Below are 25,921 nucleotides of genomic sequence, written 5' to 3' on the forward strand. Positions count from 1 at the left end.
ATTTTTTTCACTCTTACAATACCTCTATTCCTCTTCATGGAACCTGGATACGGATCTCCAAAACGGCTCTAACGATTTTCCTAGAAATTTAGCAATAATGTATATCACTGAGAAAAGAATTGCTAGCTCGTTGGTCACACTGGAAAAACTCTAGTTTAACCGTTATAATTTTTCAAAGTACCCCTATAAATATTAATTAATTGAAATTTGGCTACAGAACTAGAAAATATTTATCCTACGTCTTCGGGTATTTCCGGGTGTAGGCATTATTCAAAGAGTTGAGTTTAATAAATGAAGTCTACATATAAATGCCTATCATTAGAATACTATAAAATGTAGTAGATTTATGCATTCGCTTAACCAGAATCTTTTCTAGGGGTGGGGTAAAAAATGTTCCTTTTTCTTTATCTTACATCAGTGATGGGAATAGACTTTGCAAAAATTTTTAGGAAATTTTGTACATCCGCGTTTTTTATTTGGCCTGTCGCGGCGACTTAAAATAAGAAGTTGCTGAATTTTTATAAGCATGTAGAAGTAATTTGTAAATTTCCCCTTTCAGACCTTGTGGTCTGTAGGGCAGATGATGTAAAGGTCATCTGTTTCTGTGGCCTACGGTTAACAAGGGTGTCATATGGCCAGCACAACGACCAACCGCCTTTACTTTTCCCTAACTAATGTCAGGTACACATTAGAGCTGGGTGGACTCAGAGGCGCCCGAAGATCCCGAAATTAAAAACCACAGTCTTCACCAGGATTTGATTTAATATTTTCTTTAAATAATGTTGTATTTACACTGCATGAGCTTTAGGCCTACTGCCCACAAAATATACATAGAGGAGATAGCTTTTTGCAGATGCTTTATATCTGGTCCAGGCAGTCTGAGCATTCTATAATAGATAATTGCTTTACTGTTATTGTAACAACTTCTCTCTCAAACAACTATAAAAGAATTAATGTTTTGAAAGTCAAAGTATGCTAGAGTTTACCTCAAAAGTATGATCTACACTTCTGTTTGTTTCACTAGTGATTACACTTTGTACATTAACTCCACCCAAAATTTTTTTGAAAAGTAACAGAGATAGCTGTTGAATCTCTGCTGTGTTCGTAAGCGAGCACAAGATGAGGAGCAATACTTGAAGAGAATATCAGCAATCAATTACATTGTTTCCTTATGTGACACTTTTTTTCACGCAAATACAAGTTGTTAACAAGAAGTGGATCTCTGGGACTATGGCACTACCACATTGGATTTTTAAAGTATTAGTAATGATTAATTTTTAGATAAAGATCTAGATTTAATGACTTCCACCCATGTAACGTACAGTGTTTCTCAAACTTTTACTAGTTCTAGATTTAATGGCCTCCAAATACTTTTGCGCTCCTCTTAGCCAGCGGATTTAGATGAAAGTTATTAACTCATACAGTAGGGTCAGGGTTGGAGCCCCGGCTCCAGTTTGAAAGTTCCTACTTAAAAGTAGCAGAATAAAGGAAAAAGTCAACTAAATACTTTGCTCATTTTAACATGAACATAAAAAAACAAAAACAATAACAACAGAAATCTGAATACTTTACATTTGTCAACATTTTTATTAATGAGCAACATGCAACAACTAAAGATGAACAAAAACATACATTAGATGTTCAGCTCTGAAAGCACTTTCTTAAAAGGTGAAAGAGTAAAAATTACTTAAAAAAAAAAAGCAATAGTTGTAGCATGAAATGTCAGAGAAACAGAATGGATAAAATACCAGACACAGCCTTCCTCTGAGCCATAACAAGCATTTTTATGATAAGACATATATAAGTATAAAAGACTTATTTAAAAAAAAAAATCTTTGGCAGTTTAATATGGCACATCAAAATAGCAACAGCAATGAAAAAAACAACAGAAACATAAATGAATCTAACAGGACTAAATTGCTGGATTGAAAACTTTGTCAGAAAATTAATTTGTTAAATTCATATCTGGTAGTAAACACCATACACAATATCTTTACATGGAAATATCAGGGTCATTGATGGACAGCACCATTCCTCTTCATTACCATGAACATTGAATCAATGAACAATAATGCTGTAAAGATGCCACATCAACAGTGGTAATGCCAAAAGCTGAACATCTTAAAACCTTGCCTTAAAAAAAACATTATAATCATCTAATACACAACACACAAAAGATTATAGTTGAGATTTGTAGCTTATGACAAAACACATTTGTTATATATAATGTAATAAATACAAACTATTTCAACTTCTATTATAGCATTTCTAAAGTAATACTCAATACACATTAAAATTAGCAAGCAAAGAAAACCAAAAGTGTATGTGTTTGTAGTTATAGGACTTAACCAAGTCCTTTAAGTCCAGCAAAAATGAGTTTTACTGTAAAAATACATGCACAACATCAAGGATCAGTATTAACTAGTAGTGACTGAATTTAAAAAATAAGAGCTACAAATTTTAAACAAATTCTGAATATGTTGAAGATGGACATAGACAAATTCCCAACTAAAAGTACTGATTGCTAGTATGACTCCAGCTACAAGATTGAAGATACCAGTGAAGTCACAAAGGAAGAAGATGAACTGCCAGAAAAGGAAGGAGAGCATAAACTGAATAAAGTATCGAACAGGGCGGCTGCTAATAATGTAACTCAAACCTTGATGATGCTTACTGAGCTCCAGAGTCTTGGGGTGAACAGACAGACAAAACTCCCTAGTGTATAGGTATCCTAAATTACCAAAATGGTAAAGGCTTCTGAAGACACCAAAATTAAAGTCAAAGATCCGAGAGGTTCTTTTAGGAGAAAACTTACTTTGGTCTACCCTGACATGATTCGAAGTCACATCCCTTCGAACTGCATCTAATTGGTGAGAGAACTCTTTGTAGGAATCAAGTACCTCTAAGCACATATCTTCATCCAGAAGGTCCAATAAAAAAGCTAACCCACGATCAATTTCTTTCGTGTACACTGTGAAATCATTTAAAGCTTTATCAATACACTTCACTTGTTTATCCTTGGAGTCCCTTAGTTCCATTTCAATCTCAAATCTTTTTTTTCTAATCATTTCACATGCTTTGTTGTGCACTGCGTCTAGGGCAAGCCTGGATCTATTAAATGTTATTAATGCTTCATTCTTGGCAGTTTTCAAGCATTCTGCCGTTTTGACAGCTTTTCTTTTCTCTAGTGTTAAAGTGTCTACTTGCATTTGTAGAAATGATTTGGACTCTTTCAGTTTGGTGTTCAGTGGTATAATGGTGTGATGTTTATGTGTGCTCACAGAGCAGGTGATACATATAGACTTACTACATTTAGTACAGAACATCTGCATCAGTTCATCTGCATGATCATCGCACATAATGATTGAAGCCTGCTGTGTGTTGCTAGGAGATGTTTCAATTCTTATAATCTTTGGTATGTCTCTATGAGTCTTCAGCCGGTGAGCATGGATGCAAAACCTACAGATATCTATGTCACAGTCCATACATCGGAACTGAGCAGCCAACCAATCACGATCACAGATGAAGCAAGGAGCAGTGTAACCTGAAGTAAATATACAAAATATTATTTCTAACAAGCATTTTTTCGTATATAGCGGTAATTAATTTTGACAAAAAAGGCTTTTAAATAAGTGATTTAAAAAAAAAAAAATAATTTCAATAATAAAAAAAAAAATTTCAAACATTTCTTTTGATATCTTAAAAAAACATTTTGTTTTTGAAATATTTATATGTAAATAGGAATTACTTTTTTCCACTCCAAATGGAACATTTTGAGTTCAGTTTTAGTATTTATTGCATTAGATTACTGTTATATATGTTTACACATAACAACTGTAGTACTCATAAGAGGTGAATCCAAAATTTACACACACAGAAATAGTTATTGCATGCCATTTTGAAAATGAAATTTAAATAATAGTATCTGTATTAAAATGAAACCACACTACCTTTGGCACCTAGTTCATCTTGCAAGCTTGTTATGTAAAAATTGATCGGCAGATCCCCAATTCCTCCTGGAGGCACAAAAACATCTGATCGGCACTGAGGACACTTGAACAGTCTACCAGATGCTGAGCTTGAATTGACAACATTAAAGACACAATCAAAGCACAATGTGTGATGACACGGTAATATTCGAGGATCTCTGTATTCATCCATACAAACAGCACATTGCAACATTCTTTCTCGGAGCCTCTCAATTTTTTCATTATCCATATTTATTTTAATATGTCTGAAAAAATAAAATAAAGAAGATTAATTAATCAACAGTGTAAAAAAGAAAACTAATTGAGTTATTATTCATCCTATTAAAGTATTAGAAGTAAAAAAAATGCATGCATATCAAATATATAAGCCAACCAATTTTTATTTATTTTTCAACTTTAATGTTCCTGCATCCTACAAATTTACAAAATTTGTTGAAAAATTACTAAAGTATTTGATAAAAAAAAAAGAAATATGTATGTCTATTTTGTTTATGATTAGATAAATCTGATTCAGGTGATTCTTATGACCTCCAGGCATTCCCATTTAAGTTAAATAGTTGTATATCTTCAGAGGTGATTTCTTTTTCTTTGCAGAAGTAAAATAGCATGCATGTCTTAATTGACGTAAAGGTGATTTTACAATATGACAGGTTTGAATACATCAACATATATTTCAACAGACCTACTGCACTCTAATTAGTCAACATACAAGATGCATTGTAGTATTAAATCCCTGTGTTATTCAGCATATAAAAATATAATGACTAACAAGCCAGTTAAAATGCCTTATCAGTGAGAAAAATGTAGATGTCCTGACATCCAGCATGCTTTTTACTTGACAAATTCAATTACATTGATTCCCAAAAATCAAATTATTTATAAATAATTTACTACTAAACAAAAGGCAGTGGAAGCAAACTTTGTGAAGAGATCTTGCTGCCCTATGTGCCAAATGGCATGGGAGGACCTAAGTCTAAGTCTATACAAGGACACATAGGTGAAAGTTAAAATAATGTTCTACTTACTAATTCTACCAATTCAGGTTTTATTAGATGAGTATTAAGCTTGTAAGCACTTTTCTGTAGTGTATGGCTGCACTATATGGCAGCAGACATGGACCCCCTATTCTTGGCAGGGAAGGAGACACATCCTTAGAATAAGATTGCTGGATTACATAGATCTATGAAATATGGCCAAAGGTAAAAAAATGATTTTTTATAACAACTATTAGAGCTACACATTATTATTATTTTATATAATTATTATAAATAATATTATAATATTAATTATTTTACAAAACAGGCACAGGATTTAAAATAAGATATGTTTTTTAATTATATTCTAGATATATCTAGCTAGAAATCTACTAGATTAAGACTACAGACTGTAGTGACTATAGTTAGAGACAGTGACTGTAGAATGTAGCTCTGTAGTAGAAGTATGGCAATACTACTACTATGATACTACTACTAATAATATAATCTTCCTGATACACATACTCAATACTGTGGGGACTAGAAACATGAGAAGCGCTAAAAGTGTCAATGTTAAAAAGAGAGTGATGTGTATTGTTGTAGAATATATAACGCAGATTAGAGTAACCACTGAAGTAAATTGTAGTTTAGCTAGGTAGAGAGATTTCTTTGAGATTTCTTCAAATGTACTTGTAACTAAAATGTACATAAAGCCTTCATTTTGTAATATTTAGCTAGCTCTTGTAGAGAGAGAAGTTAAAATGTATAGAAAGAGAGAGAATTAAAATTTGGAAAATTAGGAGAAATTTATTTGTATTAATAAACAATTGATTACTGCTACAAATGGGACTTGACTCTAGAGTAGAGGCTGTTATTGAAAAATAAACTAAAATAGTAAATCGTCAACAATAAAGAACTCACATCATAACATATAGATACAAAATGAAGTAGTGATGGTGACCTAGTCTAGCGTTGAGCAGTTAACCTAGATTTTGTTTTGTTTTAAAACCTTGAGACTGTTTTTAAGAAATGAAGATTATTTTGTCCTAGCCAAAGCTTCTGCAGGACAGTAGGGGATAGAAGCGGCTAGGTTTGAACTCTGGGCGATTGTGACGGCAGTCAGAAGAGAATACTACATGATCAAGAAGCCATCCCTGTATGAGATCTATAGAATACTAGATCGATTATCTAGATTAACATATTCTAGGTACTTATAACATCCATGTGGATTCACAACAATTCATTCACTGACATTTTGTTCACGATTATTTGTTCACACGACAAATTGCTAACCAACAACTTGTTTACTGACAGTTGGTTCACGACAAATCATTCACTGACAATTTGTTCACTAGATAGTTCCCCTTTCAGACCAAGCAGATAAAGGTCATCTGTTTCTGTAGCCCACGGCTTACAAGGGTGTCATGTGGCCAGCACAATGAGCAACCACCTTTACTTTTCCCCAACTAATGTCAGGTACCCATTAAAGCTGGGTGAACTCAAGAGGCGCCCAAAGATCCAGAAATTAAAAATCCCAGTCTTCATATTGCTGTCTTGTGTTTAATTTGTTTACATTAAAAAGTACATACGAGATTGATACATTAAAACATTACATACGAGATTGATACATTAAAACATTTACTACTATTATTTCCAAAAAAAAAAAAATTTGATTGCTATAGGTCAGGCCGAATCTAAGTTTCTTTGTTAATTTTTCTAAAGCATGAGGATAGGTGACAATAATTAGACTTAAAAAGAAAAAACATGAAAAAAATGTGCAATCTTACAACACTAGATCTAGAATACTACTACTACAAGATTTAGACCTAGAGTAACTAGACTATGTAGCTTCTAGAACCTAGAGTGCTAGAGTCTACTACTTTAACTACTTAGTCTACTATCTAGATCATGATCACTCAGTAGATCTAGATCTAAATGAATTTGTTTGATTATTTGTTGGTAAAATGTTTAACATGTTTCGGATGAAGATAATTTACTTCCTAGTCCAAAGAATTACGGAGGATGAGAGCAGAAAAGGTTTGAACCCGGGACCATCAATAAGTCAGAACAACAGTCCAGCACGCAAACTGCGCGGCCAGGCAGCCATCTAAATCTAGTATCTATACTGTCTATAGTCTATGGTCATATTATTATTGTTTGGAATGGGCCTAATCCGAGTTTCTTTGTTAATTTTTCTAAATCATGAGGATAGTATATGATAAAAATTAGACTTTATTAAAAGAATGCGATCTTACAATCCTCACTTAACTATAGGCAACATTTTTACTTTCACAATGTAGGACTGTTTTTACACTCAGTCTGTCATGTAGTCTTGTTCGCCCCACCACTGCCCTATGTGCTTATCGTTCTTAATTGTGGTCAAGATGTTAAATTAATATACCTCTACCCATACCTTCCAGATCCTCCATTCTGTCTAGCACTCATCTAGGTGTTAACTTGAGTATCCAGCTGAATGAGTAGATAAAAAAGGGGAATATAGACTACATCTCACATGACTATGACAGACATAAATGTAAATGTAGGCCTACATGTTGAAAGTAAAAATGTTGCCTATACCTATAGCCTAAAGTTAAGTAAGGATTCATTTATAAAGGCATTTAAATTGTTCAGTCAATCAGTGAGCTAGATCTACTAGTAGCTCTACTAAAACTTATAATTATAAAAACTAGATTAGATCTACTATCATCTACTTCTCTACAATTCTAGACTAGATCAAGACTCTACTCAGACTCTGAGTAGTCTGAGTACTTGTACTCATAGTTACCGGTTCTCTGAGTAGACTAGAGTGTGACTAGTACTGTCTAACTATAATAGTGGTAATAGTATAGACTGTCCTAGCCTACACTAGTGACTAGTCACTAGATTGAATTTAAGATTGTGACTAGACTAGATTTATTCTAGACTTAACTTAAAGAATAAAGTCACAAAGTTGACAACGATAAAGTGATGAAAGTGTCTAAAAAATAAGACAGTAAATTTGAGTAAAGTTAAGTAAAGTCAGTAAAGACTAGTGACTAGAGTCAGAGTCTAGAGTAGATCTAAAATCTAGTTACTAGATCTAGTAGATCTACTAATATTTTAAAGTATTTAGTAGTAACTAGAGTACTCTAGAGTAACAAGTACTAAACACTAAAACAGTAAACTTAAAACTAGATCTGGTCTAGAGTTAGTAATCTACTAAGTCAAGTAAGTCTACTTCTAGAGTAATCTAGAGACAGAGAGAGAGACAGACTCAGAGTCAAGACTCAATAGAGTGATAGAGACTTACAGTTAGACTTAGAGAGTGACTAGAGTCCGACTCTAGATCTAGTACTCAGACTCTGTGTCTAAGAGTCAGCATTTCTAGATCTAGATTAGATTTAGGTTGTGATTTTAAAAAAAAATGCAAATAGATCTAATCACAACCTTGATTTAGAGAGTGGTTTCATTTAGAAATTCACGGTATTGCATACACCCTGGCCCTAGCATCAAATAAACTTTCGAACCGGAAATGAATGATAATAAATGTAAAAGTAAAAATCACAGACCTATAGAATCTAACTAAATCATTAGGTTCCAAGCTTCACTACCCTATATAATATTCACGAAACTTCTTGATTACTGCCCCTGAGACCAAATTAACGACTTTTGTGACTAGCAAAGACCAAGTTATCATTTAATACAGACATTTCTTCATAAGATAATTAGATGTATCTACGTCCTACGCGTATCCACGTATTAAACTATAAGAAACTGGTTTTCCTGGCTGTTTCAGGGCTTTCAGGCGTTCCATGCTCAAAATCACAGGCATCTAAGTTAAGCATGTCATATTCGTATCTGTATGGAATAAGAAATGTAAATGTGCCTTTATTTTTATCTTTGTGAAATAAGAAATGTGCTTTTATCTTTCTGAATATTTTATTTTTTTTTTGTAAATTATGATTCAGTATTTTATGCATTAATGATATTTTACTTTGCAATCTTCTATCCTGATGAGTCTAAGTTTAGTGATTTAATTAATGCTGTTTGAAATGATGTTTCATTTATTATTAAATCTGACCTCTCTATTTTGCGGCTGTTCTAGTATTATTATATTTTCTTGAATTGAGGGTTTAGAGACAGAGGATGCATATATTCTAATATTGGTCCTCATTTTCACATATCCCTTAGTCCAGTGGTTCTCAACCTTTTTGGCCCAGCAACCCTTTTTTACAATTCTGCACTATGTGGTGACCCAGACCGTAAAATTATTTTCGTTTTATTAGCATACAAAAATAGTAATCCTGATGTAAATATCTGATATGTATTGCCAAAGTTTTATGTTTAATCACAAAACGTAATTGCTCTTTATAGTTAAATTAGAAATACCTATATCAAATTGTATCTTTAACTTGCATTTACTTATCTATTTCTCATTCACCATATTCATGTAGTTCACTTTGTGACAATTTGAAAAGCGTGCTGGAACAGTAGTTCGCTACCATGCCACAATATAATTGCGCCTGTCTGATCTTGTTTCTGATTCACCAGGTCAGGAATTATTGGGTCATCTTCAACATCAAGTCTTTTTCTGTATTTAGACTTAATAACAAACAGATTAGAAATGGATTTTGAAATGGCGCAACGCAGATATGACTGCAAACACTTGAATAAAATTTGTGTTTGACATTAAAGAAAAATCATTTTTCGATGCATCACTATTGATTCTAAAATACTGCTTTTTTGTATGTCTCCGTAACATTTTCAACTTTGATAAGGAATAAACTTCTGGCAAGCGTGATGTCAAGTAGATTTGGAAAGTATGATGAAATTTTGTCCGCAAGCATTCGAAAATGATCTTTCACAGATATTATCATTTTCACTGTTTGTCAGGTTCAATATCATCTTCCTCTTAGGGAGCAGATAAGATTGGCAACATGTTTTCGTCCAATTTAGTTTTCCAATCTGAAGTTTTGTTCTTTGTCACAGATAAATAAATAAATTACTGTAGACATTAATTAATAATACCAATAATAATAACAGAGACTTTATGTTTATGCAAATCTTTTTATTTCCGTCACATCCTTTACTTTCGCACAAAACATTCACCACAAACAATGACGTAATATAAACATATTATCAGTTTTATTTGGAAGGATCAGATTTTTTTCCAACAAATCAAATCGAGGCATGTTGCATTTAATCCATTGCTTCTTGTGTCAGTATCTTCATTAATAATATTTGTCAAGTTCCCACGGCTTTCGGTGACTCATTCTTTACCAAACTTTGAACTCCAGACCAATATACTAGCAGGCTTGGAGTACCAGGTGTGCAGACACCACTAATATTTTCCCAAGAGATATTAAACTTTTCCAAAAATGAACCAACGTTCTCACATCATGTGCTGATATTGTCGTTTCAGTAGTTTTACGAAAAAGAAACTCATCTTAAAAGGCGCCATCATTTCTATATCTAACCTTACCTCTAAAATTCTGGGTATCCTTGTCAGCGTTATAGTTTTTTTTTTTTTGGTTTTATAGATCCAGCTTTTAGAACTTCTTTACAAATGACACATAGGGTTTTTGGTATTCCTGCTTCAACTATTGAAGTAAAATCCTTCCGTAAAAAAAAAAAATGGACATTTTATTGTGTTTTCTTAATTGTTTGTTCCATAATGAAATGTTACTTTCAATAGCATGGACTACTCAACGATTAAGTATAATTAATTATAAACGAAATAGCTTTTCAATTACCTCAGGACGTCACCATATGATTCCATATAGGTGTCACTTTAAGTTATTCATTAATTTACATTAAACTGTCAAAAATAATTATGTTGCAACATTAAAAAATGTTTGAAGTCATTCTGATTGATTTATCTTATTATTTATCCCAAAATGACAATAATAAAATTGTAAATTTCAATGGAAAAACCTTGTACAATGTCAAGTTGTACGTGTTATAATAGACAAAAAAAATCCATTTGATCCCCAAGTGGGTCGGAACCCACAGGTTTAGAGCCCCTGCCTTAGTCTGATGAATGATCTGTCAATCGTCTTTCTCCATTCCTCTCTGTCTTTTGCCTAGGATAGAATCTCTTTCAATGACAGGCCCATACATTCTTTTAATTTGTTCTCCCATCGCTTTCTCTGCACATGTCTGCCTCTACCTTTTTCCTGGTACTGTTCCTTGAAGGAAGGTCTTTGCAAGCCCTGAGGACCTTGTAGTATGGCCATAAAGTTTTAGTTTGCGTTTTTCAACAGTGGTTAGCAGGTCTATTGCCATTGTGATCATGTTTCTATTAGTTTCTAATATTTTTGTTTGTGATGTTGTTTTTGTATGTGATACCTAGAATCCTTCTATAGCATCTTAATTTATTTGCTAGGACTCTCTTTTTAGTTCTGCAGTTGAGTTCAAATTTTGTAAGCATTTAAGAATGTGGCCATGACCAAGGAGTGCATCAGTCTGATTATAGTGTCCATGGCTATGCCTTTGTCTTTCTTTTGAGTTTTCCAAGTGTTGCTGTGGACAGTGCAATTCTGGCATGTCGTTCAGGTTTGGTTCCTTCATCTGAAATGATTGCTTATAGGCATTAACTATACTGACAATTGTCAGCTTTTCACCTCCAATACTGATGTCCTTTTAAAGCTCTGCTGGCTTCTAACTCCTAAATCTCTCACACGTGGCTCCAAGTGCCATGACCTGGAAAACCGCTTGTCACCAGACCAAACCATGTGAGGGGGTAGTGTTAACATGGCACCACTGGGCGAAAGGCCTTTTCGATTAACGTCACCAACCAGGGCGGAAGAGTTCCAAGATGGACTTCAAAGGCCACATGTTTTTGAATTGGTTTCAATTATGCAAGATGTTTTTGTCTCCTGGCGCTGAGAGATGCAAATATAAATTGTTGACATTGTGTTTATTATATGTATGTAGAGTTATTCCCCTTGGTAAGAAAAGTTCATTTTGTGGTGTTATGTGTAACCTGCATTATATGAGAGTGTGTTATTAAAAGAGTATGATGGACCTAGCCTATAGTAAGTTGAGTTCAGTGTTCTATAGTGTAATATTAACCTTATAAGTGTATTATTATTTAAGCTAACACAAATACCCAATTTCCAAATGAAATACTTGAAGGCTTTTCCTAAACAAAAATACCAAACAATGGTTCAAATAATTTAAATGTATAACATTTTCTTATAATTTTCTAAACTGTTTTTTATAAAGCAGCACTTAGAGAGACACCGTCCATTTTCTTATTTATTAATATTATCATCACCAGTACAGTAATTTAAAAATCAATAAAAATTCTGACTAAATAAAATAAAAATGTAAGTAAAATCACAGTATACAATTTTAAAGTTATTTGAAATACAGCAAAAAGAATATTTCTAGAATGCAATATTATTTATGTCAATATCGTACTAATTTTTCTATCCCGTATTTCTCAGCTATAGAATCCTGAAAAAAAAAAGAGCATTTGTTTTAATTGTTGCTAATTACTAATTGGTCAAAACAAAATAAATATAAGTTATGATCTTAATATTTTTAATATAATAAGCAAGCAATATAAATGTAAAAAAAGGGGGGAAACAAAAAAATCTGTGAAATACTTTTTTTGAAAGAGAATTTTAGTGCCAAATTGACATTTTTTTAAAAAGGAAAACAGTATTTTCAAATTAATATTAATAACAAATGGTCAAAAGAATTATATTAAATTAATGAAGTTTATTTTTACGTTGTTTTTGAGATAAGTTTTAGAATCTACATCTTGTTCGCTTAAACATTTTTTTTAACAAATATATTTATATTAACAAATGATCATAATTGAAATATTTGTATATATTACTTGAATTACCATTTTTGGCCAAAAAACAACAACAAATAATATTATTCATTTACTTTATGTGTTAGTGACAAAAATTCAGATGCATATTATTTTTAGATAATTAACACATCTTAAGCCTATTAAGTATGCATACCACATAATCAATTTGATTAGGATGATATGGAATGCCTCCAAGCATTTCACAGAGTTTTATATGAATTTTTTCAGGCTCTCCTGGTACAAGGATTTCTGTGTTGCCTTCAGCCTAAAATAAAATATAAATGATGTCTTTCAGATAGATTAAAAATAATGTGTTAATATGTAATGTACCGGTATGTTGTATGCGAGTTAGGTGATATATGTTGTATGAGAGTTAGTTCCCTTAGAGGATTAGGAACTTTGTGTTGTGGCTCATCATCTACTAGGGTTGAATAAAGCCTGTGTATGTTTTGTAAATCAGCCTTGTAGTTTGCCTATTTATATTTAATTTAAGAATTTATTATATTACCCATATCTGTTGTTGTTTTTTGTGGTGTGTTTATAAAACATAACAGGTTTTTAGAACAAGAAATTAGCTCTGAAATTTTGTATAAAATAATTAAAATATTTTTATAAGATATGCCTAATATGGAAAATGGTCTTATTACTGACTAACTGAATAGAATTTAAAAAAATATTTTATGCCATATCAAAAGTTTTTCAAAAAATTTCTTCCTGTGATTTCCTATCTTTAGACTTCTCAACTTTGGAACTTTAGTATATATATTAAGCCATCTCTCTATATATATATTAAGACTACTTACCGGTTCTTGATCCTTACACTGGTGAATCAAAGTAGATAATCTAGTTTCAAATCCAGGAGCAAAAGCCTTTGGGTCTATTGCAACGAAGCACTGACCCTGAAAAAAATATTTGGTACAAAAAGTACTTTACAAAAATATTAACCATAATAAATGCTTAGGAAAAAAAAAAGAGATTGTAAGTTAATTATATTTAATTTAAATAGATATTAGCAAAGACAAAGGTCTCACCAGGTCAGCTGGACTACTGTGACCTGCCCAATGTCGCACATTAGTTCCAAAAGTAGAACCACTCAAAATACCACAAAATAATTCTACCATAAAAGCAAGTCCATAACCCTTGTAGCCACCTATGCAGAAAATAATTGTCATTTTTCAAATTGTCATTTTTCAATGCTAGATAAACAATTAGGATGTTAGTTAATATTAGGCAAATAAATAGAAGATAACTATTATATTACTATTAATAACAAAATTGTGATCTATGATGCTAGTGAGGAACTGAATGATTTATAACCTTTCACTAAAGATTTTGATGAAAAACATCCACTTTACCTACCATGATTAACAGCTAATAGATCTAAAGTCTGAAAAGAAGGCTAGAAAGCTTTGCCGACATTCATATATTTTTTTAAAGCTTTCACTTTTATTTATAATACAGATCAAGAGAATGTATAAATTCAAGAAAAAAAAACAAAAGAGCAATGGAATCATTTAAAATTGAGTCTAAATTAAGGCCCAGTGACTGAGCGGTATAGCGCTTGGGTTCCAAACTGGGGTCCAAGGTTCAAATCCTGGTGAATACTGGGATATTAAATTTTGGTACCTTTAGTTCACCCTTCTCTAATGGGTACCTGACTTTGGGGAAAATTGGTTGTGCTGGCCACATGACACCCTCACTATCTGTGGGCCACAGACACAGAAGACCCTTACAACATCTGCCCTATAGATCACAAGGTCTGAAAGGGGAACTTTAAATTTATTTACTCAACCAGTAACTAAAAATGCTTTAGATCCATGTCATGTTTCACAATTTTTATTTTGCACAGATTCTTAGATTTATGTTATAACTGAGTACATATTTTTACTCTTTTTTGTTCATTATGATGAGTAAATAACATAAACTTTTAAAAGTTTAAAAATAGAAATATTCTTACTTGTTTCTTCTAAGCCACCTAAAGGATTAAGTCCACCATGATAGAGAACTTCTTCAGTATCTGTAGTGGGCTATTTGTTTAGTAAATATGTACAAAGATGTTCACATTTCTATACAATTATCTAATATGAATGGGTTTAATGTTTAGTTTTTATGAAAGTTAAATCTATAAAATATCCAATGATGTATCACATTATTTTGAAAACAAGCAATGATTGAGATGACAAGACTGCTTAATTTGAAATAGAAGCAAATTTAATTGTAACAGAATAATACTCATGACTTGCAAGGACATTTCTGTGATACAATACAGGAAGATAGAAAGAGAAGAAAAAAAAAACATTTGTAAAAGAATATCACATCAAGAGTGGGTAACACACTGCGCTAATTCTAAAATGACAGATTTGGGAAATGTGGATCTGATAAATGTGACACTTGTGATCATTAACATATTAGAAGACTAAAGGACATTAGATAGATGATAAAGGTCAAAGAAGATTTTAACTGTAGAATTACATTTGTTTTAATGTTAATAATTTTATAAATATTTCTTTAATATTTTTTTTGTAAATGAAAATAAAATATTACTTCATCATCAAACTTCATATGAGTGAGGGGTTGTGATATTCAAATTCGTCTCATGTGTTCCCAGACTCAGCTGCATTTTTTAAAACTTGTCCCAGCACCACTTTTCTATTTCTGTTTTTGTTTAGATATATTTACCTTTCCGTTTCGATCCAAACCCCACCCAACTGGTACACTTTGGCCCAAGCAACGCTTTATTTCAACCTACCAAATAAAAAAATTAATGAAAATATTTTTTGATGCAGTCTAAATTAAAATTAATAATATATTTTCAATTTAAAAAAAAAACAACAAAAAAAAAACAATAATTATATAATAAAATACAAATGATTTGAATATAGACAGAGATTAAATAAATGATAGTATGTTGTAAGTTCTGCATTATGCAACTCATTATTATATTTTTACTTATTTTTTTTAATAGTGGATAGTATTAGGCATCTTGGTGGAAATGCATAAAGATAACCATCTAAAATGTAACATCCCACTTTACCACGGTGTTCCCAAAAATTAACATAACATTTCGCGAATCCAGAGAATTTAGCAGAACACTCATTTTTTCAGGTTGGTTTATTTCCTATTTGTTGAAATAAAAAATAATAAATGAAACATATTCTAAATTTAGCATTACTGTATAATAAAATGAAACAAATTTCAGACATAAGCATGTGAAAAAATGCTATTGTGTCCTGAAGAGCATAACTTCTTAAAATCAGGCATGATATTAGTGAGCTGAATTGTAATATCTGATTTTGCATCAAGCCCGTTTTTATACTTCGACTTTGCTGAAAAATAATTTGAAAATCCTGCTTTGCACAAATAAGTTGTATGAAACTTAAGTACAATAACAAAAGCTTGTTTTGAAATATCATGGCACTCGACCAGAAATCATTAAATCGTTGATCTTTGTACCATAGTTTTAAATTAGAGTCAGAATCTAGATCAGTTCAAAGTTCATTGTGATGTTGACAATATATTTTAATTTTTCTCCAGTACCAAGAAAAGCTATTTATTAAATGTCTATTTTCTGCATTGCATTAGTAACTATTTCACCACAGGAATTAATTCATGTGTAGGCCTACTAGATAATTACTCTAATAGTTTGCGGAGCACCTATTCAGGCCTTAGTGTTACAAAAACACAATGTGGAGAAACATTGCTTTTCAGAATTCAATATCATTTTATTTCATAATCTATATTATAAAGTAGAATGTGAGGGGTATGTATGTATGTATGTTACTTATAGACATCAAAACCGCTTGACCAATCTTGATAAAACTAGGTAGGAATGTTCCTTGGGTACCAACTTAGACCGTATTGTATGTATTGTAGCCATAAAACAAACTTAAGACCCTCAAAAAAAATAAAGTTGTCCGACTCTATTACAGCTATAGTATTTTATGGATCTAGGCCATGTCTACAATGTTGACATAAGAAAAGATAGAAAGGATTTAGACCTAGATCTAATTTTAAGAAATACACTTTGCGCAGATAGTTTTTTACTTTGACACATGAAAATACAAAAGAAGATCCATTGATTTCATTATTTAATAAAATTAACCTTCAATTTTGTGTTTCAAAAGCATTTTTTACATAAATTAGTTCCTTATATCTGTGATTACAGATTTCCTGACGAACATTCTTTTATTAGACAATACCGTAATGAATCGCGTACTAAATATTAATTCGTTTAATTGTTTACTTTATAATCCCATCCCTAGATCTAAAACTCTAATTCAACTCTAAGATGATAAAACTTCTCTTCGCACAGATAGTTTTATATTTTAACACATAAACATTAATTAAAGTCCATTCACTTTTTATTTTGATCACATAAACATTCATATTTGGTTTTCTAAAGCTACATTCGGTTACGAAAGCTGCGAAGCCGAGTTGAGATAGGCCTAGAGCCCTAGATCTATATTCATTCACGAATCGTGTACTAAATATTATTTCGTTTAATTGTTCACTTTATAATCCCATTCATTTAACAAAGATATCGTTTTTTTTTTTTCGTTTTTAATAGATAAGAATGTATCGACTTGGGGGAAAACCCATTTTCGCAAAACTAACTTTATTTTCGTAGCGAAAGAGAAATAACGTGAAAGGATCATTAGCTATGTTTAACATACATCTAAATCCAATCCACTAGATTATTCAAAAGCATTTTTTACATAAATTAGTACCTGATATCTGTGACTACATTCGTTCATTAGACATTACTATTACCAAATGGTTAAACATTAACACATCTCTCTACTGAGTCTATTCCTAGGCCTAGGTCTAAAACTCTTATTGAACTCTAAGATGATAAAACTTCTTTTCGCAAAGATAGTTTTATGCTTTAACACATAAACATACTAATTATTGTCCATTCATTTCATATTTTAATCAAATTAACATTCAAATTTGTTTTTCTAAAGCATTTTAAATACATTCGTTCGCTGTTCGCTAAAGCTGCGTAGCCGTGTTGAGATAGGCCTATATTCATTCATGAAAAAAAGTTCACGCATGCTCAGCACAGAATGAACTCTATAAAAGCCAATTTTTAACTCTAGATTAGTGTAGATTTAGATCTATGTCTACCTCAAGATCTACTTTATACTTTATACACATGAACATACAAAATTTAGTCTATTCATCTCAAATTTTAATCAAATATATGTAGGCCTACAAGCAAATGTTTTAATTTGAAAAAAAAATGGATTTAAGCCTATTAGCTATTTTGATTTAATAGCTTCATTCACACTATTTTTACATTGACACATTGGCTTTACTTATTACATTATTATTTCGTTTAATTGTTTACAAAACACTCTTAGTGACTATATCGAAAGTAATGCGCAAATAAAGACCCGCGGGTCGCGGGTAACATATGTCTAGTCTATACTATAAAGTAGAATGTGAGGTGTATGTATGTATGTTACTTATAGACATCAAAACCGCTTGACCAATCTTGATAAAACTTGGCAGGAATGTTTCTTAGGTACCAACTTAGACCTTAGTGTATGTATTGTAGCCCTAAAACAAACTTAAGACCCTAAAAAAAAAAAAAAGTAGTCCAATTCTATTACAGCTATAGTATTTTATGGATCTAGGCCATGTCTACAATGTTGACATAGAAAAGATCGAAAGGATTTAGACCTAGATCTAATTTTTAGAAATACACTTTGCGCAGATAGTTTTTTACTTTGACACATGAAAATACAAAAGAAGATCCATTGATTTTATTATATAATAAAATTAACCTTCAATTTTGTGTTTCAAAAGCATTTTTTGAATTAATTAGTTCGTTATATCTGTGACTGCAGATTTCCTGACAAACATTCTTTCATTAGACGATACCGTAATGAATCGCTTACTAAAAATTAATTCGTTTAATTGTTTACTTTATAATCCCATCCCTAGATCTAAAACTCTAATTCAACTCTAAGATGATAAAACTTCTCTTCGCACAGATAGTTTTATATTTTAACACATAAACATTAATTAAAAGTCCATTCATTTCATATTTTGATCAAATAAACATTCAAATTTGGTTTTCTAAAGCTACATTCGTTTACGAAAGCTGCGAAGCCGAGTTGAGATAGGCCTAGATCTATATTCATTCATGAATCGCGTACTAAAAATTATTTCGTTTAATTGTTCATTTTATAATCCCATTTATTTAACAAAGCTATCGCTCTTTTCGTTTTTAATAGATAAGAATGTATCGACTTTGGGTAAACCATTTTCGCAAAACTAATTTTATTTTCGTAGCGAAACTGAAATAAAGTGAAAGGATCATTAGCTACGTTTAACATAATCTAAATCCAATCCACTAGATTATTCAAAAGCAAATGTTTTAATTTTAAAAAAAATGGATTTAAGCCTATTAGCTATTTTGATTTGATAGCATTATTCACACTATTTTTACATTGACACATTCGCTTTACTTATTACATTATTATTTCGTTTAATTGCTTACAAAACACTCTCAGTAAATATATCGAAAGTAATGCGCAAATAAAGACCCGCGGGTCGCGGGTAACATATGTCTAGTCTATATTATAAAGTAGAATGTGTGGTGTATGTATGTATGTTACTTATAGACATCAAAACCGCTTGACCAATCTTGATAAAACTAGGCAGGAATGTTCCTTGGGTACCAACTTAGACCGTAGTGTATGTATTGTAGCCCTAAAACAAACTTAAGACCCTAAAAAAAATTTAGTTGTCCGACTCTATTACAGCTATAGTATTTTATGGATCTAGGCCATGTCTACAATGTTGACATGAGAAAATATAGAAAGGATTTAGACCTAGATCTAATTTTAAGAAATACACTTTGCGCAGATAGTTTTTTACTTTGACACATGAAAATACAAAAGAAGATCCATTGATTTCATTATTTAATAAAATTAACCTTCAATTTTGTGTTTCAAAAGCATTTTTTACATAAATTAGTTCCTTATATCTGTGATTACAGATTTCCTGACGAACATTCTTTTATTAGACAATACCGTAATGAATCGCGTACTAAATATTAATTCGTTTAATTGTTTACTTTATAATCCCATCCCTAGATCTAAAACTCTAATTCAACTCTAAGATGATAAAACTTCTCTTCGCACAGATAGTTTTATACTTTAACACATAAACATATTAATTAAAGTCCATTCACTTTTTATTTTGATCACATAAACATTCATATTTGGTTTTCTAAAGCTACATTCGGTTACGAAAGCTGCGAAGCCGAGTTGAGATAGGCCTAGAGCCCTAGATCTATATTCATTCACGAATCGTGTACTAAATATTATTTCGTTTAATTGTTCACTTTATAATCCCATTCATTTAACAAAGATATCGTTTTTTTTTTTTCGTTTTTAATAGATAAGAATGTATCGACTTGGGGGAAAACCCATTTTCGCAAAACTAACTTTATTTTCGTAGCGAAAGAGAAATAACGTGAAAGGATCATTAGCTATGTTTAACATACATCTAAATCCAATCCACTAGATTATTCAAAAGCATTTTTTACATAAATTAGTACCTGATATCTGTGACTACATTCGTTCATTAGACATTACTATTACCAAATGGTTAAACATTAACACATCTCTCTACTGAGTCTATTCCTAGGCCTAGGTCTAAAACTCTTATTGAACTCTAAGATGATAAAACTTCTTTTCGCAAAGATAGTTTTATGCTTTAACACATAAACATACTAATTATTGTCCATTCATTTCATATTTTAATCAAATTAACATTCAAATTTGTTTTTCTAAAGCATTTTAAATACATTCGTTCGCTGTTCGCTAAAGCTGCGTAGCCGTGTTGAGATAGGCCTATATTCATTCATGAAAAAAAGTTCACGCATGCTCAGCACAGAATGAACTCTATAAAAGCCAATTTTTAACTCTAGATTAGTGTAGATTTAGATCTATGTCTACCTCAAGATCTACTTTATACTTTATACACATGAACATACAAAATTTAGTCTATTCATCTCAAATTTTAATCAAATATATGTAGGCCTACAAGCAAATGTTTTAATTTGAAAAAAAAAATGGATTTAAGCCTATTAGCTATTTTGATTTAATAGCTTCATTCACACTATTTTTACATTGACACATTGGCTTTACTTATTACATTATTATTTCGTTTAATTGTTTACAAAACACTCTTAGTGACTATATCGAAAGTAATGCGCAAATAAAGACCCGCGGGTCGCGGGTAACATATGTCTAGTCTATACTATAAAGTAGAATGTGAGGTGTATGTATGTATGTTACTTATAGACATCAAAACCGCTTGACCAATCTTGATAAAACTTGGCAGGAATGTTTCTTAGGTACCAACTTAGACCTTAGTGTATGTATTGTAGCCCTAAAACAAACTTAAGACCCTAAAAAAAAAAAAAAGTAGTCCAATTTTATTACAGCTATAGTATTTTATGGATCTAGGCCATGTCTACAATGTTGACATAGAAAAGATCGAAAGGATTTAGACCTAGATCTAATTTTTAGAAATACACTTTGCGCAGATAGTTTTTTACTTTGACACATGAAAATACAAAAGAAGATCCATTGATTTTATTATATAATAAAATTAACCTTCAATTTTGTGTTTCAAAAGCATTTTTTGAATTAATTAGTTCGTTATATCTGTGACTGCAGATTTCCTGACAAACATTCTTTCATTAGACAATACCGTAATGAATCGCTTACTAAAAATTAATTCGTTTAATTGTTTACTTTATAATCCCATCCCTAGATCTAAAACTCTAATTCAACTCTAAGATGATAAAACTTCTCTTCGCACAGATAGTTTTATATTTTAACACATAAACATTAATTAAAAGTCCATTCATTTCATATTTTGATCAAATAAACATTCAAATTTGGTTTTCTAAAGCTACATTCGTTTACGAAAGCTGCGAAGCCGAGTTGAGATAGGCCTAGATCTATATTCATTCATGAATCGCGTACTAAAAATTATTTCGTTTAATTGTTCATTTTATAATCCCATTTATTTAACAAAGCTATCGCTCTTTTCGTTTTTAATAGATAAGAATGTATCGACTTTGGGTAAACCATTTTCGCAAAACTAATTTTATTTTCGTAGCGAAACTGAAATAAAGTGAAAGGATCATTAGCTACGTTTAACATAATCTAAATCCAATCCACTAGATTATTCAAAAGCAAATGTTTTAATTTCAAAAAAAATGGATTTAAGCCTATTAGCTATTTTGATTTGATAGCATTATTCACACTATTTTTACATTGACACATTCGCTTTACTTATTACATTATTATTTCGTTTAATTGCTTACAAAACACTCTCAGTAAATATATCGAAAGTAATGCGCAAATAAAGACCCGCGGGTCGCGGGTAACATATGTCTAGTCTATATTATAAAGTAGAATGTGTGGTGTATGTATGTATGTATGTATGTATGTATGTATGTTACTTATAGACATCAAAACCGCTTGACCAATCTTGATAAAACTAGGCAGGAATGTTCCTTGGGTACCAACTTAGACCGTAGTGTATGTATTGTAGCCCTAAAACAAACTTAAGACCCTAAAAAAAATTTAGTTGTCCGACTCTATTACAGCTATAGTATTTTATGGATCTAGGCCATGTCTACAATGTTGACATGAGAAAATATAGAAAGGATTTAGACCTAGATCTAATTTTAAGAAATACACTTTGCGCAGATAGTTTTTTACTTTGACACATGAAAATACAAAAGAAGATCCATTGATTTCATTATTTAATAAAATTAACCTTCAATTTTGTGTTTCAAAAGCATTTTTTACATAAATTAGTTCCTTATATCTGTGATTACAGATTTCCTGACGAACATTCTTTTATTAGACAATACCGTAATGAATCGCGTACTAAATATTAATTCGTTTAATTGTTTACTTTATAATCCCATCCCTAGATCTAAAACTCTAATTCAACTCTAAGATGATAAAACTTCTCTTCGCACAGATAGTTTTATATTTTAACACATAAACATTAATTAAAGTCCATTCACTTTTTATTTTGATCACATAAACATTCATATTTGGTTTTCTAAAGCTACATTCGGTTACGAAAGCTGCGAAGCCGAGTTGAGATAGGCCTAGAGCCCTAGATCTATATTCATTCACGAATCGTGTACTAAATATTATTTCGTTTAATTGTTCACTTTATAATCCCATTCATTTAACAAAGATATCGTTTTTTTTTTTTCGTTTTTAATAGATAAGAATGTATCGACTTGGGGGAAAACCCATTTTCGCAAAACTAACTTTATTTTCGTAGCGAAAGAGAAATAACGTGAAAGGATCATTAGCTATGTTTAACATACATCTAAATCCAATCCACTAGATTATTCAAAAGCATTTTTTACATAAATTAGTACCTGATATCTGTGACTACATTCGTTCATTAGACATTACTATTACCAAATGGTTAAACATTAACACATCTCTCTACTGAGTCTATTCCTAGGCCTAGGTCTAAAACTCTTATTGAACTCTAAGATGATAAAACTTCTTTTCGCAAAGATAGTTTTATGCTTTAACACATAAACATACTAATTATTGTCCATTCATTTCATATTTTAATCAAATTAACATTCAAATTTGTTTTTCTAAAGCATTTTAAATACATTCGTTCGCTGTTCGCTAAAGCTGCGTAGCCGTGTTGAGATAGGCCTATATTCATTCATGAAAAAAAGTTCACGCATGCTCAGCACAGAATGAACTCTATAAAAGCCAATTTTTAACTCTAGATTAGTGTAGATTTAGATCTATGTCTACCTCAAGATCTACTTTATACTTTATACACATGAACATACAAAATTTAGTCTATTCATCTCAAATTTTAATCAAATATATGTAGGCCTACAAGCAAATGTTTTAATTTGAAAAAAAAATGGATTTAAGCCTATTAGCTATTTTGATTTAATAGCTTCATTCACACTATTTTTACATTGACACATTGGCTTTACTTATTACATTATTATTTCGTTTAATTGTTTACAAAACACTCTTAGTGACTATATCGAAAGTAATGCGCAAATAAAGACCCGCGGGTCGCGGGTAACATATGTCTAGTCTATACTATAAAGTAGAATGTGAGGTGTATGTATGTATGTTACTTATAGACATCAAAACCGCTTGACCAATCTTGATAAAACTTGGCAGGAATGTTTCTTAGGTACCAACTTAGACCTTAGTGTATGTATTGTAGCCCTAAAACAAACTTAAGACCCTAAAAAAAAAAAAAAGTAGTCCAATTCTATTACAGCTATAGTATTTTATGGATCTAGGCCATGTCTACAATGTTGACATAGAAAAGATCGAAAGGATTTAGACCTAGATCTAATTTTTAGAAATACACTTTGCGCAGATAGTTTTTTACTTTGACACATGAAAATACAAAAGAAGATCCATTGATTTTATTATATAATAAAATTAACCTTCAATTTTGTGTTTCAAAAGCATTTTTTTGAATTAATTAGTTCGTTATATCTGTGACTGCAGATTTCCTGACAAACATTCTTTCATTAGACAATACCGTAATGAATCGCTTACTAAAAATTAATTCGTTTAATTGTTTACTTTATAATCCCATCCCTAGATCTAAAACTCTAATTCAACTCTAAGATGATAAAACTTCTCTTCGCACAGATAGTTTTATATTTTAACACATAAACATTAATTAAAAGTCCATTCATTTCATATTTTGATCAAATAAACATTCAAATTTGGTTTTCTAAAGCTACATTCGTTTACGAAAGCTGCGAAGCCGAGTTGAGATAGGCCTAGATCTATATTCATTCATGAATCGCGTACTAAAAATTATTTCGTTTAATTGTTCATTTTATAATCCCATTTATTTAACAAAGCTATCGCTCTTTTCGTTTTTAATAGATAAGAATGTATCGACTTTGGGTAAACCATTTTCGCAAAACTAATTTTATTTTCGTAGCGAAACTGAAATAAAGTGAAAGGATCATTAGCTACGTTTAACATAATCTAAATCCAATCCACTAGATTATTCAAAAGCAAATGTTTTAATTTCAAAAAAAATGGATTTAAGCCTATTAGCTATTTTGATTTGATAGCATTATTCACACTATTTTTACATTGACACATTCGCTTTACTTATTACATTATTATTTCGTTTAATTGCTTACAAAATACTCTCAGTAAATATATCGAAAGTAATGCGCAAATAAAGACCCGCGGGTCGCGGGTAACATATGTCTAGTCTATATTATAAAGTAGAATGTGTGGTGTATGTATGTATGTTACTTATAGACATCAAAACCGCTTGACCAATCTTGATAAAACTAGGCAGGAATGTTCCTTGGGTACCAACTTAGACCGTAGTGTATGTATTGTAGCCCTAAAACAAACTTAAGACCCTAAAAAAAATTTAGTTGTCCGACTCTATTACAGCTATAGTATTTTATGGATCTAGGCCATGTCTACAATGTTGACATGAGAAAATATAGAAAGGATTTAGACCTAGATCTAATTTTAAGAAATACACTTTGCGCAGATAGTTTTTTACTTTGACACATGAAAATACAAAAGAAGATCCATTGATTTCATTATTTAATAAAATTAACCTTCAATTTTGTGTTTCAAAAGCATTTTTTACATAAATTAGTTCCTTATATCTGTGATTACAGATTTCCTGACGAACATTCTTTTATTAGACAATACCGTAATGAATCGCGTACTAAATATTAATTCGTTTAATTGTTTACTTTATAATCCCATCCCTAGATCTAAAACTCTAATTCAACTCTAAGATGATAAAACTTCTCTTCGCACAGATAGTTTTATACTTTAACACATAAACATATTAATTAAAGTCCATTCACTTTTTATTTTGATCACATAAACATTCATATTTGGTTTTCTAAAGCTACATTCGGTTACGAAAGCTGCGAAGCCGAGTTGAGATAGGCCTAGAGCCCTAGATCTATATTCATTCACGAATCGTGTACTAAATATTATTTCGTTTAATTGTTCACTTTATAATCCCATTCATTTAACAAAGATATCGTTTTTTTTTTTTTCGTTTTTAATAGATAAGAATGTATCGACTTGGGGGAA

The 25,921-nt window shown here is 31.1% G+C and overlaps 2 protein-coding genes across 20 annotated transcripts in view; both read right to left on the bottom strand.

Annotated features, from left to right (window-relative positions):
* Positions 1-1,567: 1,567 nt before the first annotated feature.
* LOC106063290 (tripartite motif-containing protein 45-like) lies at positions 1,568-8,481 on the bottom strand. Of its 9 annotated transcripts, none has more exons than XM_013221612.2 (5): positions 8,390-8,481; positions 7,377-7,432; positions 5,015-5,169; positions 3,951-4,234; positions 1,568-3,544 (listed from the first exon to the last, which is right to left on the bottom strand). In XM_013221612.2, the coding sequence occupies exons 4-5, from the start codon at positions 4,216-4,218 to the stop codon at positions 2,418-2,420; spliced, it is 1,395 nt and encodes a 464-aa protein (XP_013077066.2). In that variant the 5' UTR covers positions 4,219-4,234; positions 5,015-5,169; positions 7,377-7,432; positions 8,390-8,481; the 3' UTR covers positions 1,568-2,417. The 9 variants fall into 9 exon arrangements, with proteins under 9 accessions (XP_013077066.2, XP_055874055.1, XP_055874057.1 ...); XM_056018080.1 differs by having other exon boundaries at positions 8,253-8,476; XM_056018082.1 differs by having other exon boundaries at positions 7,365-7,432; positions 8,253-8,476.
* Positions 8,482-12,189: 3,708 nt separating this feature from the next.
* Positions 12,190-25,921, bottom strand: part of LOC106063289 (uncharacterized oxidoreductase YjmC-like) — a 30,966-nt gene continuing 17,234 nt past the window's right edge. For all 11 annotated transcript variants that reach the window (XM_056018086.1, XM_056018091.1, XM_013221611.2 and 8 more), the window contains 6 exons: positions 15,450-15,515; positions 14,728-14,797; positions 13,802-13,920; positions 13,574-13,669; positions 12,925-13,035; positions 12,190-12,403 (listed from right to left, as the gene is read on the bottom strand). In XM_056018086.1, coding sequence (XP_055874061.1) covers positions 12,356-12,403; positions 12,925-13,035; positions 13,574-13,669; positions 13,802-13,920; positions 14,728-14,797; positions 15,450-15,515 — 510 coding nt within the window. In that variant the 3' untranslated portion in view covers positions 12,190-12,355. The remainder of the gene's footprint in view (positions 12,404-12,924; positions 13,036-13,573; positions 13,670-13,801; positions 13,921-14,727; positions 14,798-15,449; positions 15,516-25,921) is intronic.

The sequence above is a fragment of the Biomphalaria glabrata genome, chromosome 1 (genome assembly GCF_947242115.1).
Source record: "Biomphalaria glabrata chromosome 1, xgBioGlab47.1, whole genome shotgun sequence".
NCBI lineage: Eukaryota > Metazoa > Mollusca > Gastropoda > Planorbidae > Biomphalaria > Biomphalaria glabrata.

Excerpts from the sequence above, each read along its gene's own strand:
- LOC106063290 (XM_056018079.1), bottom strand. The coding sequence starts at position 7,408 with ATGAGTGCTAGACAGAATGGAGGATCTGGAAG. Across the intron at positions 4,235-7,376 it reads CAGAATGGAGGATCTGGAAG|ACATATTAAAATAAATATGG; the intron begins GTATGGGTAGAG and ends TTATTTTTTCAG. Across the intron at positions 3,545-3,950 it reads AGATGAACTAGGTGCCAAAG|GTTACACTGCTCCTTGCTTC; the intron begins GTAGTGTGGTTT and ends TATTTACTTCAG.